The sequence below is a fragment of the Podarcis melisellensis genome, assembly GCF_964234715.1.
Source record: "Podarcis melisellensis genome assembly, chromosome: 9".
In the NCBI taxonomy this organism is placed as follows: Eukaryota; Metazoa; Chordata; class Lepidosauria; order Squamata; family Lacertidae; genus Podarcis; species Podarcis melisellensis.
In genome coordinates this window covers 2,989,276-3,007,020 of record NC_138541.1, presented here as the reverse complement: position 1 = coordinate 3,007,020, position 17,745 = coordinate 2,989,276, and the positions used below count along the sequence as shown (strand labels likewise).

Sequence of the window (17,745 nt, the reverse complement as noted above, 5' to 3'; positions counted from 1 at the left end):
GGGAAGGTAAACGGCGTTTCCGTGTGCAGCTCTGGCTCGCCAGAGCAGCGATGTCACGCTGGCCACGTGACCCGGAAGTGTCTTCGGACAGCGCTGGCCCCTGGCCTCTTGAGTGAGATGGGCGCACAACCCCAGAGTCTGGCAAGACTGGCCCGTACGGGCAGGGGTACCTTTACCTTTACTTTAATAGGGAGATTAAGTGCAGGACAACAAAAGCAAATACTGTGAGCTTTGATGCTTGACAGGAGACTTTGAGTTTGGAAGGTTAAACAGCCACCATCCAACCAATGTGTTCATATTCTTATCCTCCATGTTATAATAGCTTGTTGTTTCACAGACAAAACTGAGAGGATGGGGAAGCCAATGCCTGCAAAGAGTGCAGCCTCCAGAAGACATCTAGCGTTCAGAAAGCGTAAAGCAAGAGCAAAAGAAACTCATGGTCTGTATACAGCACAGTCATATGGGATGAGGTTTCTCATAAAGTAGAGGAATGCATGGGAAAGGGAAGTTGATGGAGAGACAGGCAGGGAGTGGAGTCAGTCATGTTGTGCTAGGGAGGAGTGCAGAGAGTAGAACACACAGCTCTTTGGGTGCCACAGATCCACTAATCCCCACAGAAACCCCAGGATTTAGCCCACTCTGCCGATTGCTGTGGTGTTCCTTTACTGTGTGCAGCCAGGAATGGCGCCACCATTAGGCAGAATGAGGCAGTTGTTTCAGGTAGCAGGTGCTGGGGTGGGTAGAGATGGGTAGACCACACAAGCTGCACTGCACCTCCTCAGTTAGTCTGCTGCCCCATCAGCAGCATCGAAATATCAGCCAAGGGCCAGTCCAGCTTCTGTATGTGGCATTATGTGTACAGAGGGAGCATCTTGTCATTTGTTTGGGGAACAGAAAGTCCTTTAGTATCAAAGGCTACTGTCTTCTGATCCAGAAATTGGTCAGAAACGTTTCCTCAAGCAGAAAGCCATCTCGCTTTGCTTCCTCCACCTGCTTATCCTCCCAAGTGCCCACTCCCTGAACAATTGACTGTCTCTGGCTGATGGTTGCCACAGCATATGGAAACCCTTTTTCCTTGAGTGGCAAGGGTATGTTGGCTACTGATGGCTAAAGTAGAATTTTGTTTCTTCAAGCATCTCCTTTTCAGGACTTGGTTAACTTCTTCCAATCTCCAACGGGTGAAAGATTTGTCATACTTGAGATTTGCATCCTTATTGCCATGACACTGCTGATTTACATTCTGTGTAAGTACATAATTGGCGTACATTGATACTACTGTCTTGTGCTTTGCTTCAATGCCAAAAGCATTTCCAAAAAGAGATGGCAGGTTCCACCTTTCATTTACCCTCTTCAACTCTCTTTGAATTCAGGGAGGGAGTTACAGCTGTCACCCAGTGAGAGCAATGACACTGTTTTGTTCTCCCTGAATAAGTGAGTTCCAGCACTTGGAACAGAAGTACAGGCTAACACAAGTCTCTGGGACACCCTGGGTAATTCCCTTTCCCAGTTGCCTTTCTCTGCTCCTTACCAAACTAATCCTTATTTGCTGTGGGAGAGTCCCCATTCCTGGTCCTCACCACCCAGTCCCTTGAAGGAAAGGATGTCTTGATAACAATGAGTGTAGTTAATTAAAAATAATATTTATTGCAAAACAAACAGAGTTCACCAGAGCGGCAAGCACAGCTGTCCGTCCATAAATCAAAGATGTCCCTTCTAAGGTGGATGTTTCGGCGAGACCAGAAACAGTTGAACTTCCTTTTGTGAAATATTCTGTCTTGAACACTCCCCATATGCCTAGACCTTGGGCTGAGGGGATCAGCTCCCGTCCCTTCCTCATTGTCTGAGAGATCTTTCCCGCTTTCTAAGCTGCTTTCATTTCTAGCCCCTGCATTTTGTTCAGCACTAGCATGCTGGCAAGCTGCTGACTGGCTTCCTGGAACTCTGCTATCAGTTGGCATTCCTACGGGCAGCGGAGGTGTCTCCCGGCTATAATCATCTTGTCTTGTAATTAACCTTCTCTCATCCTAGCTCCTTCCTTCATTGGGAGCTAGCTGCAAACTTCTCTTGGGGGATGACTCATTCATGACACCTGCCCTCTGCTGCAGCTCCAGTCCCATGAAGGAAAGTGCTTGGGGAAAACAGACTACAGAGGATAAGGCCATGGCTAATGTGGGTGGGTCCAGAGCCTACCTAAACATCAAGATATATGCAGGGCTTTTTTCAACCAGAATTCATCAGGACTCAGTTATCACACCTCTCAGATGGGCGTCAATGCCATTCTAAGAGAACTAGGGAGGCATTCATGCTGAGTTCCAGTGCGTCTTTTTCTAGAAAAAAGCACTGGATAGATGAACACATGACCTGTTTGCATAGCTAATTGATTTTTTTATAGGGCACTCCAAAGTAAGCAAAGCTCAGGGGGAGGGAACCAAATGATTCAAGAATTTGCACATTCTAAGCATAAAGCAGAGCATGAGGCAGCCTGGGAAATGCAAGTCCACAGGACAAAGAGGACAGGTGTATCTGAACACCCAAAAATCTTTGCACATTCTAAGCATAAAGCAGAGCATGAGGCAGCCTGGGAAATGCAAGTCCACAGGACAAAGAGGACAGGTGTATCTGAACACCCAAAAATCTAGAGCTCTCAAAGGAAGGCCAAACCATCTCATGACAGAAGCAACAGGCTAAATGAAAACAGGACTTCAGGCTTCCAGGGCAGCCACAGTCAAGGAATGGGAGCACCCAAAAGAAGAGCTGAGGCCAGAAAATATTAATAGAATTCGTATTCATGTTTTCTTCCTAAGATCCCGGAGCACGTTAGAAGTCAGCAATTCAAATCAAAAGCCGTTTGAAACCAAGTATCCCCTCTTCTAGCTCATCAGAGTAGTGGACTAGAACACAATTTCTTCATTTCTTTTCTACCTACCTCCTTCTTAGATCAGAAGGAAGTGCAAAGAAGAGAGGAGCTTCAAGAGGCAATGAACATGATTCGTAGCTTTGTTGTTGGAATGGAGCCATTCTATGTGGACAAGGATGGTAAGCATTTTATATGCACGTCCTCACTTTTCCTAGGACATGTTTAGTTTAAACAAACTTCAATTCCTTTAGTTCACTTTGGGATTCATATTGTGTGAGCAAAACATTCAATGAAACTCATCACCCAATAGAGTTTATCACTGTTTCATTGCTCAGCAGGAAGAAAAGCAGATGGTTGTGATTCTCACATCCCCCCACTTGAAATGCTGTCTTCCCCCATCACACTGTAATTCACAATGTTTGTGCTACTGCAAGATTTAGCACAAGCACAAGGGAACTTTGCCTCCACTTCTCCCTGCATGCCATCACCAAAGCTGCTTTCCAGGGTAGGGAGAAACCTCAGAACAGATTGGAGGGAAAGGGGCTGGAGATTGCATTGCACAAGGAGAAATTCCTTCACTTACAGAACGCCCTCTTTAGAACTATATGGAATGCAACCAAATACTCATCAGAAAAAGTGTTTGGGTGCCTGTATTATTTTAGATTTCAGAAAGCATAATTGAAAACTGCAAAGTATTCTTTGTATATTTGGCTTTACTGTGGGACTCGAGGCGGGAATTGGTTTGTGACCCTGTGATTCCCAGCAGAAAAGGAGGACATAGGAAGGGAACATTTAATGAGCCACTTTTTATTTAATGAGCCACTTTTACTGGGAATAGGATAGTGGATTACATGGGTCTTTGGTCTAATCCAGCTGCAGGGGTCTTCTGAGGCTTCGCATTGGTGATCTCAGCCACAGAGAATCTAGTCCATCCTCATATTCATAAGAACCCCATCCTGGAGCTCTGTTTTAAAATTTTTGGACGTGGTTTCTTAATATCTGCAGATTGTTATTTCAGATACTACTCCCTTGAACTGTTTCAAATCTTTTAGATTTCCAAATACTCGCTGTGGCTCAAAACATATCAGAGGAAATGCAGTATTATTCCAAGAAAAATGATGAACTGCAAAAAGAAATTGGTAAGCTACCCTATGATGCTGAAGAATTGTAGTGCAGTGGGAACCTGCCCTGATTCTGCCCCAGCTGAAAGCCCCTCCTCTAGCTGAAAACCAGAGCAGGGTGCTGCCCTCCTTTGTATTTCTCCACCCTAGTGAAACATCAGAGATACTCAGTTTAGCTCTCCTGAACTTTTGAATTGATTTAGTTCTATAGTGAGGAAAGAAAAGATTTTGCCATTCTTTGCTGTACGAGAGACAATCAAAACAGGTCAGCTAAAAGACCTGTCCTTTATTATATTCACCCATGGGAGAGAGATTTTTGAATAGCACTTCCGAGGCAACTTCTGCCAACTTGGTCAGAGAGACTGCTGGCCAGTGGGGTGATTGGTGCATGTCATAGGGGAGGGCACTCAGGGCCAATTGTGTCAATGGCCCTAGTCAAGGCAGAGGGCCCTCTGGGTAGTTGTGCCCACCCTGTGACACTCCCTATCACCAGATGTCAAGGCAAAAAACAACTATCTGACTTTCAGAAGACATCTGAAAGCAGCCCTGTTCCGAGAAGTTTTTAATGGTTGGTGTTCAATTGTGTTTTAATTTGTTGGGAGTCGCCCAGAGTGGCTGGGGGAAACCCAGTCAGATGGGCAGCATATAAATAAAGTGTTGTTGTTGTTGTTCGGTTGTGCAAGAGCTCGGCCAAAGCTTGGCAGGAGCACCAGTCAGATCAGCTGGAATATCCCCCAGAGCCATTGGAAGCCCATCCTGTCAGGCAGAGAGACTGCTGGGCAGCAAACTAGGTGGTAAACCAGCAGAATCTTTCATCTGTACCAGTTGCCCAATGCCAGGAATACACACTCTAGATTCCCCTCCCCACCTCCGCAACTGGACAGTTAGCCTAGAGAGAGAAAGAGAATTTTGATAAACCACAGCTACTCCCCCTTCCCAACCTTCAAGTCTGCCCTGATGCTGCCCTGAGTATCCAGGTGGAAACAAGTGGATGAGGCCCCTGGGGTTCAGATAAGGCCTGTGAAGGAACATGCATTTTTTGTCTATACCCTCAAATAAAAGGTTCTTCACTGTGCTCCGTTTTCCAGCTATCCCCCCCCCCCCAGTATTTCCTGCAGCATCATGAAGGGATTGAAGAGTTAATGTTGTTCTTGTTTTAATATTTCTGAGCTTCCTAGGTGAATATATGTTATGTGGCTGCAGAAATGAACTTAATAAAAGTATTTGAAATATGCAAAGATGTACAAGGTTGTTCCTCTTAAATTCCCTGTCTTGTTTTCTTTTTCTCTTCTTCCTCCATATCTGCTTGACTCAAAGACATCCTTACTAGAAACTTGAATGATGGTTGGGTTTTATATTCAAGGGCCTTCTATTTCTTTTCTCTTGAGCTACGCACATGGATGGATTCCAAAAAAAGGTGTGAGAAGGAAGGCGCCCACCTCATTTCTATGGAAACAAAGGAAGAACAGGTGAGCATCAAAGCTGTGTATAGAAAAGACAGGGGATCTCCTAGAGTCAAAGGGTTCTTATCATCACTATCCATTTAAGAAGGTCATATCTACCTGTATGCAGCCAAGACAGCAACTCCATCAGTCAAACCAAAGGGTGAGTGGGGCAGGGACCAGCTGCTACCATCTAGGACTCAATGAGGTTACTTAAAACTGCTGAGCTCTGATGCTGGCAGTCAGGAAGGAGGTCTTGAAGGAAGAGGAGGAGTAGATACTTGAGGGAAATCTATCCCTTGGATTTCCTGTAGATTCTTCCTCTGCTCTTTGAGATGTACTGAGTGCTTAGGAAAAAGGGTTCCCTCACCACCCTAACCCTCTGGCAGGAGAGTATCATGGAGATGACTATAGGAGCTTGCAAGGTATAGCCCCTCGCAGCCCCTTAGCCCAGGCAGAGGGGCTACTGGGGTGCTGCAGGGCACAGACATAGATGAGACCCCCATCAACCCATCAAGCATACCACAACCAGACTGATTCCAGTAGCTCTGGAACAAACCAACAAACATGGATACAGAAATTGGAGTATTTGCTACACAGGGTCACTGTCCCACTAGGTTCCAAGATGAAGTGTTCTATGGCACAGTCATTTATAGTATCTGGAAATTTTAACTCTCTGTCATGACTGGAAGACATATGTAGCCAGTTTCGGTGAGGGCAGGTGAAGTTACCCTTCACTGCAATATTTCCTCTTTGGGATGCTTCCTTGATTCTATCATCATCATTCATCATCAGCATCATCATAATTTGGATTAGGGGCACAGTAGCACATCGTCAGTACACAATTATTCTTGGTGCTTGATATAACCATAGTTGGAATACTATGTACAGTGGTACCTTGGTACTCAAACCTAATCAGTTCCGGAAGTCAGTTCCAAAACCAAAGCGTTTCAAAACCAAGGCCCGCTTTCCCATAGAAAGTAATGGAAAATGGATTAATCCATTCCAGACTTTGAAAAACAACCTCTAAAACAGCAATTTGGCATGACTTTTACTATCTAACAAGACCACTGATCCAAAAAGTGAAAGTAATAACCAATGTACCGTACCATAAAATAAATAAGACAGTTTTGAGAATGATAGAAATTAAAATTATTATTATTTTATTACCTACATTGCTGATAGCCATTGTTTGGACGGGATGCTTTTATCTATTTCCAGAGTCACACCCTCAATCAATCAGTAGCTGAACTGGGTTCCACACAGTCACAAAACCAAATTAAGCTAAAAATCCTCAAAAAGAAAAAGGCAAAATAAATAGCAAAAACAAAAGCGCCAAACTTAATCTGTTCCAGAAGTCTGTTTGACTTCCGAAATGTTCTAAAACCATGGCACAGCTTCTGATTGGTGCAGGCGCCCCGGAAACAATAGCCAACAGCTGCATTGGACGTTCGGCTTATGGAAAACGTTCCAAAACCAAACCACTTACTTCCGGGTTTTCGGCATTTGGGAACCAAGGTGTTTGAGTACCGAGGCGTTTGAGAATAAAAGTACCACTGTATAGTTTTGATCACTGCTTCCCCCCCAAAAATGTGGATTGGGTCTTCAAAGGTGACACCTGCTCCTTTTGAAATGTGTTTGTTTTATGCCTGCTGAATGTTGGTAAAGTGCTGCAGTCTCCCAGAGAAAGGGACATTGTCTAGAAAGGCTTTTAGAGAAGTGCCTGGCTTCTCATTCCTACTGATGATTTTCTGTTTTTCTTTTTCCCCACCCTAGTATTTTATAAACAAGGAAGTAAAACATCGTAAAATGATTTTTTGGATTGGAGTCTTTAAAAACAAGGGAAAGAAATGGTCGTGGCTGTCAGGAATGGAGGCTGCAGTCCAGTAAGTTTTTGAAGAAACATTTGTTAATGGCATGCATTCCAAAAAGTTGCAGGTTTTGTTTACACAATTGATCCTTTCCCTCTCCAAATATATTTTACCATGCACTTTTCTCTATTACCAAAGATCTACATATGTACTCCTCCACATCATTATCCAGATGAGTGCCTGCTTCTTCTCACAAGGTTGGAGAGGCAGGAAGCTATTCTTGCTTCTCTAACATAGCGAATGCAGTGATTCGGAAGAGGCTGAAGGCATCCTTATAAATGGTTTGTGCTGATTAGCTCAGCTTCAAAGGGACTATCAAGAACCTAAAGCTGAGCTACCCTCTCTTTAGGAAAGTATTTCTGCATTTATCTGCTAAACAATCTGAATAGCCAGCAATTTCTAACCTAAAATAACAGAAGCAGATGAAGTAAGTGTGTAAGATAGGGTAGATGAATCTCCCTCTCTTGAATAGAATCATAAACACATAGAAATTCAGAGTTGGATGACACCCCAAGGGTCATCTAGTCGAACCCCCTGCAAAACAGGAATCACAACTGAAGAATCCCTGACAGATTCCTAATAGTTTGAGTTTCTGGCAGCTGGCAGTTTAAGACAGTTCATGGTTCCCTTTAAGTATCTAACAACTCTTTTCAGCTTGTGTTGATGCATTGATAAGGTCAGAGAAGATCTTACTCATCCACAGCTGGGTAGTAGAACAGCGAGCTGGTCTGGCACTTATTTCCAGTGCCAGATTAACAGAGGGTCACTTTCAATTTGTGCAATGTCTCTCCTGGAACAAAATCCATTGGTATTCATCTCTACTGATGCACCCAATACTAACCACGAATCCTTTTTGGCAAAGGTATTGAGTAAACTTTACAAACAGGCAGTGGGGTTGTGTAACTAGCTGGGAACTTAAACCCTGTTTGCCAGTGGTTCCCAGTTAGCTAAGTACTGCAGACCCCTTGTTTTTCAAAAATGTACCTTTTAAAATTTTGATATTTCTGTGGCAGTTTTTGTTATGTGAATGACACCATGGAGCCCCTGGGTGGGTGGTCCGTGGACCACCAATTGGGAACCACTGCTGTTTGTGATCTTAGACTTGATCAAAGGGCAGATCTCACCCAAACATCTAATGGGATTAAGAAACACCTACTACACCATTACTAATTATTACTAATATCAATTTACTAGATTCACAGAGAGCTAAAAATGAGGGAGTAAATTAATGAAAGCAGAGTCTTCTTTATAAACAAAACTTTTACTGACGAAAATAAACTTGTTCATAAACAGCATAGTCAAAGAGCATACACAGAGTGCTCATAGCAGCTATCTGACTCTTCACAGAGCCACAGTCTTAGTTAGTGATTTATTTGAGTCCTGGAGCCATTCTGTCTGCAACAACACAACACACACACTAGCTGAGACACACACTGGCACAGAGACACACAAAGAGGCTGGCTACTTTTATGGGAGAATGAGTCATCACTCAAGATCAGTCATGATTCACAGTGACTTAGCAGTTTGCTGTTAACAGTAGGCTTGAATGATTGTGTAGGCTTTGTAAGTTTTACTGCTTCTGCTCTCAAGAACCTTTGTCTCATGACAGTTATAGAATACATTTACCACAGAATTTTAGTGCTGTTTAGTGGGACTTGATTCAGTGTACAATGGACACTGGAGAATGCAATGTCGGGAATTCCGGCCCATATCAGGAGAAACTGGCAACTTTCCCAGGCACCCGGACTGATTCCCTGTTGACCTCCCTGGCTGCATTCCCCAGCAAGTGCAGGCAAGCTCTCGATAGGTGATTCTTCTCAAACGTGAGAAGAACACCCCCCCTCTTTCCTGCCCCCCCCTGGCAGGGGAAAGAGATAGACAGAAACGTATTTACATGCCTTTATTTCTGTCTTTGCAGCATTACAAAAAACATGACTGCTCTCTTCAAACTCCAGCAATGTAGTGACAAACACTTCCTGTACTTCCTGGACAGGAACAAACGGAAGAGCTCATATTACACTCTGAGCTAATTCCGGTGCTTCACACTGTGAATTAACTGTCCCTATGTTTCCCACAGACAGTCCCAACATTCCCATCATGTTTACTTTTCAAGCTAGCACTTTGCAGCCGCATTGCTTCAATATCGTAACATGCAAGGCATTACCAGAAGTTACAATAAGCGTAACTTCTGGTACAGTGGTACCTCTGGTTATGAACTTAATTCGTTCCAGAGGTTCGTTTTTAACCTGAAACAGTTCTTAACCTGAGGCACCACTTTAGCTAATCAGGCATCACGCCGCCCGCCCCCCCCCCACTGCACGATTTCTGTCCTTAACAAAGTCCTTAACTCCAAGGTACTACTTCCGGGTTAGCGGAATCTGTAACCCGAAGTGCTTGTAACCAGAGGTGTTTGTAACCCAAGGTACCACTGTATGGATAATTGATTAGAATAAATGTAGAACCTTCATGTTAGATTTTGATAAGATATGTATGTGAGAGATATCATATCATTTCAATCAACCCTATAATGGCTTTGTGGTTATAGATTATATTTTGCATTTCAGTTATAGATTTAGCTATTATTGTTTCTGTATAGTGTCATTGCTCTCCTCATGCATTGTGTGGGTGATGGAGGTGAGATGAGATGCATGAAGGCGGATGCAAATCTAACAAGGTTTTAATATGCTCAGAACAATCACTACTGGGCTAACTCTGCTATGAGAGAGTAAGGATCTCTCTGCCAAAACCCTCTCTCCAAAACCCACAATGATAGATAGCAGATCTGAGGGGGATGTGGGTGCATATGGAAAGGAGAGAGGGCCAGTTCTGTTGCAGAAATGGAAATCCTGGCAATAGCAGAAGTACTGCATTGCATACTGCCCAAAATTGTTAAATAAATTGACTGAAAGTTCCTGTGTGCACCAAAGAGCCTTCCATAGTGACACCCTCACTTTTTTTCTAGTTTTCTATGAGGAATCACTACATGTGAAAAGAAAACAGACAGTCTTGACCCACAGTTGTTGCTGTGGTTTTTTAAAAAAATGGTTAGAATGTGGGAATGTTCAGGGAGGCCGTAGAGGATATATTGTTTATTAATATCATTCGTCACTTGTGCTAGCACGTTATATAACTTTGCAGAGTTTTGTTGTTGTTTAGTCTTTTAGTCGTGTCTGACTCTTCATGACCCCAGGCACTCCTGTCTTCCATTGCCTACTGCAGTTTGGTCAAATTCATGTTTGCAGAGTTTTACATTCTCCTTTTAACACACAGCAGGTACCTGGTTGCAGGCTTTGCTTAAGCCTCTCAATAGCATACAATTCAGAATTGAATTGCATGTTCCTGGTAAGACCCCTTATATCCCTTATAAAAGAATAAACAAACAAAAATATTATTTAAAGTCAATAATGGAAGTTTACTCCCAGCATCATCAATTCACAGCTGGATCCCTGTAGGCAGATTTAGTTACAAAGCATATCCCATATGGAGATCCCTTTGTCCTCTGTTGGCTGAAAGCAACAGAGAATCTCTAGCTAAAAAGCTCCTTGTCCAACAAAGGAGGAAGCCAAAAAAAGAGAGAGTGTGTGCTGCGTGCTTGGACCTTTTGTTACCTGGACAGGTAAGGACACGCCCACCTCTAGTCACATGCAAAAGGAAGTATGTCCCAGTGCAGGGTGAAGCGGGAAGTTTTTGACTGGCTGGACCAAACATCCCATCACATGTCCACTGTAGGAAAACAAGGAGTGTTGTACTTGACTGCTACTTATGTATCACACCTCACATAATCTTAAACCACAGCTTTTTTTACATGGTTAGAATTCCAAAATCTGGGGAGAAAAAAAATCCCAATTGTGGGTGGCTTTTAAGAGAGAAAGCGTTGGACATCTTTTTAATGGTAGAAGGCATGGGGAGCCAGTGAGGTAGACATCCAATTTTGATTCATTAGTGCTGCTGTTTCTTTTCTTTTCAGCTACTGGAATTACTATGAGCCAAGTTCTAAAGAGAACCACCACTGTGGTGCGATGACCTTTGATTGCTACTACGAAAACTGCTGGAATGCATTAGACTGTGATCTACAAAAACAGTATATTTGTAAGAAGGGGCCTGATGATGCTTGGCTCTAAGAAGACACCTTAAGATGAATGAAACTGTATCCCATGATTTCTACACAAAAGCAAAACTAAGAGATCACTCCCACACCACTGTTTTAATGCACAATCCACACTGCCATCTAGGTTATGGGACTCTCTGGCATCAGCCCTCAAAATCACATTGAAAATACCTTATTCTGCAAGCTCAGACGTAGATGGCTACAAAAATAAAAAATGGAAGGATCCAATCATAGTCTGTTTTCTGATTATTTTATTTATTTGCAATGCATACCAATATTTGTTTCACTGCTCTGTGTGTTTGATGCCCCATTGCCCCTTCTGATCTCCATGGTCGCTACCTTACAAGGCACATAAGGACAACCATGCATGCCAGGCAGTGAGAATTGGGACCACCCAGCATTTGGTGTCCCCTTCTAGCAGACTAATCACAAATACAACTTTGGAAATTCAGGCACCCTTACTCTCATATAGAGCTAATATTGGGCAACAAACACCTTGAACTGCTCTTGATTTCTTCAGAACTTGGCAGGGGGCATGACTGGGGCCCACACCAGTGTGGGCACAGCACTGGCAGCATGTGCTGCTGCTTTAATGGCATTCATGGTAGCAGGGGCGCCAACTTGAACAAAATATTGAGGGCGGAGCAGATAAGCTCCACCTGCATAACTGATCACAGGATGGTCAGAAGGCCAAGGGACCTCTGCGCCCTAGGAGTTGGCTCCTATGCAAAGTGGCTGTCAACTGAGTTAAGTAACCTATTAGATTCTGCTGTTCTGAATCACACCCTTACAAGATGTGAATAGCTTGGAGCCAAGCCGGGAGCCAAGCCGGGGACCTCTCCTGCCACGTCTTGCATGATTGATATCTGGAAGTGTTTGTGGTTGCTTCAATCTGTCCTGCATACCCAGCCAAGGAGCATAAAGAACTGATATTCTAATAATTTATTGACAAAATGATATAATCTTGGTAGTATATATGATTCTTGTGGCTTGTGCCATGGATCCTTGTTCCCAACACCGAAAGAGGAGGTTGTGGAGGTGTTTCATGAGGGAAGAACAGAAGCTGGCTTTCAGAACTTCTGGGTCGATTCCTTCCTGTCATGTGGCTTTACCACATGCTTGAGAGAATTACAGGATTGTAGAGTTGGATGGGACTCAGAGGGTCATCTAGTCCAACCCTCTGCAATGCAGGAATCTCAAATTGAAGCCTCCATGACAGATTGCCATCTAACCTCTGCTTAAAAAGCTCCATTAAAGGAGTCCACAACCTCCCATGGAAACTGTTCCACTGTCAAACCGCTCTTAGTATCAGAAAGGTGTTTAGTTGGAATCTCCTTTCTTGTAACTTGAAGCCATGGATTTGGACTTCCAGGTGCTGCGTGAATGGTGCAGGGAGCGTGAGCCTGATCATTCCGACAGGCCCAATCTTCGCAAGAGGGTTGGGGAAGCGCTAAGGCGAAGTGCACCCCTAAAAACCTAAAGGGATCTCTTTAAGCTCCTAGGGGTCCTTCAACCTGAAACACGATGTCTCTCTTGGTCCCCAGCTGCTTTGAAGGTAGTGGAGTGGGGGGGTGAGATCAAGTCACCGGGTAAATGCTCCAATGTGATCCAGCAAAGAAAAACTTCAAGTTCCAGCTGACAGCGGTTACCTCTCCAAAAACACTGGCATGCTTTCAAACTGCTAGGTTGGGAGGAGCTGGTACAGAGCAATGGGAGATCACCCTTTCACAGGGATTCGAACCGCTGACCTTCCGATCAGCAAGCCCAAGAGGCTAAAAAAAACCCACAATGGACAACAAGAGAAACAAGTGTACGTAGTTATGAGGGGTTTCTAGTATATGAAGCTTATCAGAGTCCAATTCAGAGTTTGTGCAGATCTATCTTTCTTTCCAAGTACAGTTCTCGATGAGTTGCCATTGGTTGAAGGTCAATTGCATGCAGGGCTTTTTTGCATCTGGAACTCACTTCACCTCAGTTCTGACACCTCTCAGGTGGACACCATTGTGAGAGAGCAAGGGAGGTGTTCATGGCAGGTTCCAGTACCCTTTCAGTGTGGAAAAATAGTACTGGTGGCATGTATGTTTTGATGATGACACATTCAATAAATGTAGACCAAACATATTGAAATTTGACTGCTTCTGTTCCTTGTCTTTGTGCTTTAACTTTTCAAATGAAGATTTACACTAATGTAAAGGTAAAGGTAAAGGGACCCCTGATCATTAGGTCCAGTCGTGGACAACTCTGGGGTTGCGGCACTCATCTCGCTCTATAGGCCGAGGAAGCCGGCGTTTGTCCGCAGACAGCTTCCGGGTCATGTGGCCAACATGACTAAGCTGCTTCTGGCGAACCAAAGCAGCACATGGAAACACCATTTACCTTCCCGCTGGAGTGGTACCTATTTGACGTGCTTTCGAACTGCTAGGTTGGCAGGAGCAGGGACTGAGCAACAGGAGCTCACCCCATTGCACGGATTCAAACTGCCGACCTTCTGATCAGCAAGGCCTAGGCTCTGTGGTTTAGACCACAGCGCCACCCGCGTCCCTTACACTAATGTACTTTGCCATATTTCCTGGTACAAATGTTGAGATAGGAAGCTTTCCAATACTACTAGAAGAGTTTATGAAGAGTAAGGATTCTTCTGGGTGATATGCTTTGAAGGTAAAGTATGTACCCGGCCTAAATAAAAAAATAAAACTAATAACTCTGGAAAAAAATAAGTAGTATAATAAATCTGAAATAAACATTTCCCTGGATTTATGCTTTATGTGGAATGCTGATTGGATATAATGAGCAGCCAATCAGGAAATGGTATAGCCTAAATGGGAGGAGTTATGGAATGTCTGACATCACAAGGGAGGTGGTTCTTAGCCAGTGGGAGGATGAAACAACCTTAAAAAGAAATTAGAGAAATGATTGTTCCATGACAACATCAAGGTATCCAAACAGAAAGAGGTCTAATAGGTGGAACACTTTCCTTACATGCTGTGATATTTGCAGGGTCTCATTCCAAGGCCAAAAGGTCACTAAGAGGCTAAATGATAAGTCATCCTACAACTCCCGTCATCCCCAACCATTGACCTTGATGCCTGTGATGGAGGGAATTGGCACCCAGGAACATCTGAAGACCTCATAAATAACACCAATAATAATAATATTTTACTTATACCTGCCCACCTGGCTGGGTTTACCTAGCCACTCTGGGTTGCTCCCAATGGATTAAAAACAGAATAAAACATCACACATTAAAAAATTCCCTAATAGATCCCACATTATCTATTAAATGGTGAACATCTTACTGGAGCCCTGTAAACTAGATGTCCAGGAGTTTAGAGAGGAATAGGATGCAAAATGAGAATGTACTATATTACCTAAAAAAAATTAAAATGCCTTGGAATCCATGTGGAACATTCTTTTGGTTTAAAACTGAGATTGATCCAATGAAAGGAAAAGAGAAAGATTTTTCAGTTATATTGGACACAACAATGTATTTAAGGGAAAGGATAGTCTAATACTGACAGATACCGCTGTCTACCTAATGGGCTCATAGTCTTATTCTCCATTTGTTTTTATCTGATTCTAGATTGTTGCTTCACAGACAAAACTGAGAGAATGGAGAAGCCAGCACCCACAAAGTCTGCAAAGCCCACAAAGCCTGCAGCACCAGAAGAAGCACCAGCGGAGGCAGAACCACCTGCAACCATAACTGATGGTGTGTATACAGCACATTCATATGGGATGAGGTTTCTCATAAAGTAGAGGAATGCGCAAGAAATGCAAAGCTTCCGTCTGCTTCTTTTCCAGGTCCAACTTGTGGTCTCCAAAGTCTTTTTATTTATTTATTTTGTTATCTGGTTTTTCGAACCAAAATTGTACAATCACATATCAACATACAATATAAAAACAAGATTCCAGAGAATTTCATGGACTTCCCCCCTCCCCTTTGTGGGTCCTATTGTGGGTCATTCTACATGTTAGTCATTCTACATGTGTATCTAATTTAAAAATTATGTTCTTGTAATAGGGAATTAAGTACAGGACAACAAAAGTGAACATTGTGAACTCACATACTTGACAAGAGACTTATACTCCAACCAATGGGTTCATAGTCTTACCCTCCATGTTATAATGGCTTGTTGTTTCACAGAAAAGACTGAAAGGGTGGAGACGCCAGCATCTGAAAAGCGTGCAGAGTCCATAGATAATGAAGCACCCAGAAAGGATTCAGCAACAGCAGCAACAGCAGATGAAACTGGTGGTCTGTATACAGCACAGTCATATGGAATGAGGTTTCTCATAAAGTAGAGGAATGCATGGGAAAGGGAAGTTGATGGAGGGACAGGCAAGGAGTGGAACCAGTCATGTTGTGCTAGGGAGGAGTGCAGAGAAAAGCCCACACAGCTCTTTGGGTGCTAGAGATCCAATAATCCCCACTGAAACCCCAGGATTCAGCCCACTCTTTGCTTAGGCAGAATGAGGCAGTTGCCTCAGGTAGCAGGTGCTGGGGTGGGCAGAGATGGGTAGACCACACAAGCTGCACTGCACCTCCTCAGTTAGTCTGCTGCCCCATCAGCAGCATCGAAATATCAGCCAATGGCCAGTCCAGCCCAGCTTCTGTATGTGGAATTATGTGTACAGAGGGAGAATCTTGTCATTTGTTTGGGGAGCAGAAAGTCCTTTAGTATCAAAGGCTACTGTCTTCTGATCCAGACATTGGTCAGAAAAGCTTCCTCAAGAAGCAAGGTATCCCCCCTTGTTTCCTCTACCTGCTTACCCACCCAGATTACCACCCATTGAACAGTTGACTGTCTCTGGCTGATGGCTACCACAGCATATGGAAACCCTTTTTCCTTGAGTGGCAATGGTATGTTGGCTCCTGATGGCTAAAGTAGAATTTTCTTTCTTCAAGCATCTGGTTTTCAGAGCATGGTTGCTTTCATCACATCTCCAACGGGTGAAAGATTTGTCGTACTTGAGATTTTCATCCTTACTGCCATGACACTGCTGATTTTCCTTCTATGTAAGTACATGATTAGCATACTTTGCAATTAATGTCACAGGCTTTCCTTCAATGCCAACAGCATTTCCAAAAAGAGATGGCAGGATCCACCTTCCATTTATTCCTTTCATCCCTCTTTGAATTCACGGAGTGAGTTACAGCTGTCACCCAGTGAGAGCAATGACACTGTTTTGTTCTCCCTGAATAAGTGAGTTCCAGCACTTGGAACAGAAGCACAGGCTGACACAAGTCCCTGGAAGACCCTGGACAATTCCCTTTCCCAGTTGCCATTCTCTGCTCCTTTCTCAACTAATCCTCATTTGCTGGGGGAGAGCCCCCATTCCTGGTCCTCACCACCTTGCCCTCTGCTAGGGCTCCAGTCCAAAGAAGAAAGGTTCTTGGGGAAAACAGGCTGCAGAGGTTAAGGGCAGTCAAAGTAAGCAAAGCTTCGGGGGAGGAAACCAAATAATCCAAGAATTTACATATTTTAAGCATATGGCAGGGCATGAGGCAGCTTGGCAAATGGAAGTCTCTAGGACAAAGAGGACAGGTCTATCTAGACAACCAAAAATCTAAAGCTTTCAAAGGAAGGCCAACCATCTGATGACAGAAGGAACAGGTCAAATGGAAACAGGACTTCAGAGCACCAGGGCAGCCACAATCAAGGCATTGGAAACCTCAATATAAGGGCTGGGAGCAGAAAATATTAAAAATATTAAAAGCAGTTTGAAACCAAGTATCCCCTCACCCAGCTCAACAGACTACTAAGTTAGAACACAATTTCTTCATTTCTTTTCTACCTACCTCCTCCTTAGATCAGAAGGAAATGAAAAAAAGAGTGGAGATTCAAATGGCAATGAACATGATTCGAAACTTTGTTGTTGAGATTGATTCAAACTATAAGGACAAGGATGGTAAGAATTTTATTTACACATCCTCCCTTTTGCTAGAAGATGTTTAATTTATACAGACTTCAATTCCTGAAGTTCAATTTGGGGTTTATATTGTGCGAGCAATACATATATGCAATGAAACTCATCACTTTTTCATTTCTCAGCAGGAAGAAAAGTAGACGGTTGTGATTCTCACATCTCCCCACCAGAAATGCTGTCCTCCCCCGTCACACTGTAACTCACAGTGTTTGTGCTACTGCAAGATTTTAGCACTAGCACAAGGGAACTTTGGCCCCACTTCTCCCTGCATGCCATCACCAAAGCTGCTCTCCAGGGTGGGGGAAAACGTCAGAACAGATTGGAGTGAAAGGGGCTGGAGATTGCATTGCACAAGGAGAAATTCCTGCATTGACATAATGACCCCCTTAGCTCTATGTGGAATGCAACTCTATATTCA

The 17,745-nt window shown here is 43.6% G+C and overlaps 2 protein-coding genes across 9 annotated transcripts in view; both read left to right on the top strand.

Annotated features, from left to right (window-relative positions):
* Positions 1–11,632, top strand: part of LOC309377673 (uncharacterized protein) — a 63,048-nt gene extending 51,416 nt beyond the window's left edge. The window contains exons 8-10 of the mRNA XM_081925286.1: positions 5,296–5,447; positions 7,197–7,306; positions 11,259–11,632. Coding sequence (XP_081781412.1) covers positions 5,296–5,447; positions 7,197–7,306; positions 11,259–11,412 — 416 coding nt within the window. The 3' untranslated portion in view covers positions 11,413–11,632. The remainder of the gene's footprint in view (positions 1–5,295; positions 5,448–7,196; positions 7,307–11,258) is intronic.
* Positions 1–17,745, top strand: part of LOC309377677 (C-type lectin domain family 4 member G-like) — a 69,740-nt gene that overhangs the window by 25,193 nt on the left and 26,802 nt on the right. For 5 of the 8 annotated variants that reach the window (XM_081925296.1, XM_081925299.1, XM_081925298.1 and 2 more), the window contains exons 2-5: positions 14,980–15,108; positions 15,544–15,654; positions 16,306–16,416; positions 17,211–17,309. In XM_081925296.1, coding sequence (XP_081781422.1) covers positions 15,009–15,108; positions 15,544–15,654; positions 16,306–16,416; positions 17,211–17,309 — 421 coding nt within the window. In that variant the 5' untranslated portion in view covers positions 14,980–15,008. The other 3 variants (XM_081925294.1, XM_081925297.1, XM_081925293.1) reach the window with 3 other exon arrangements.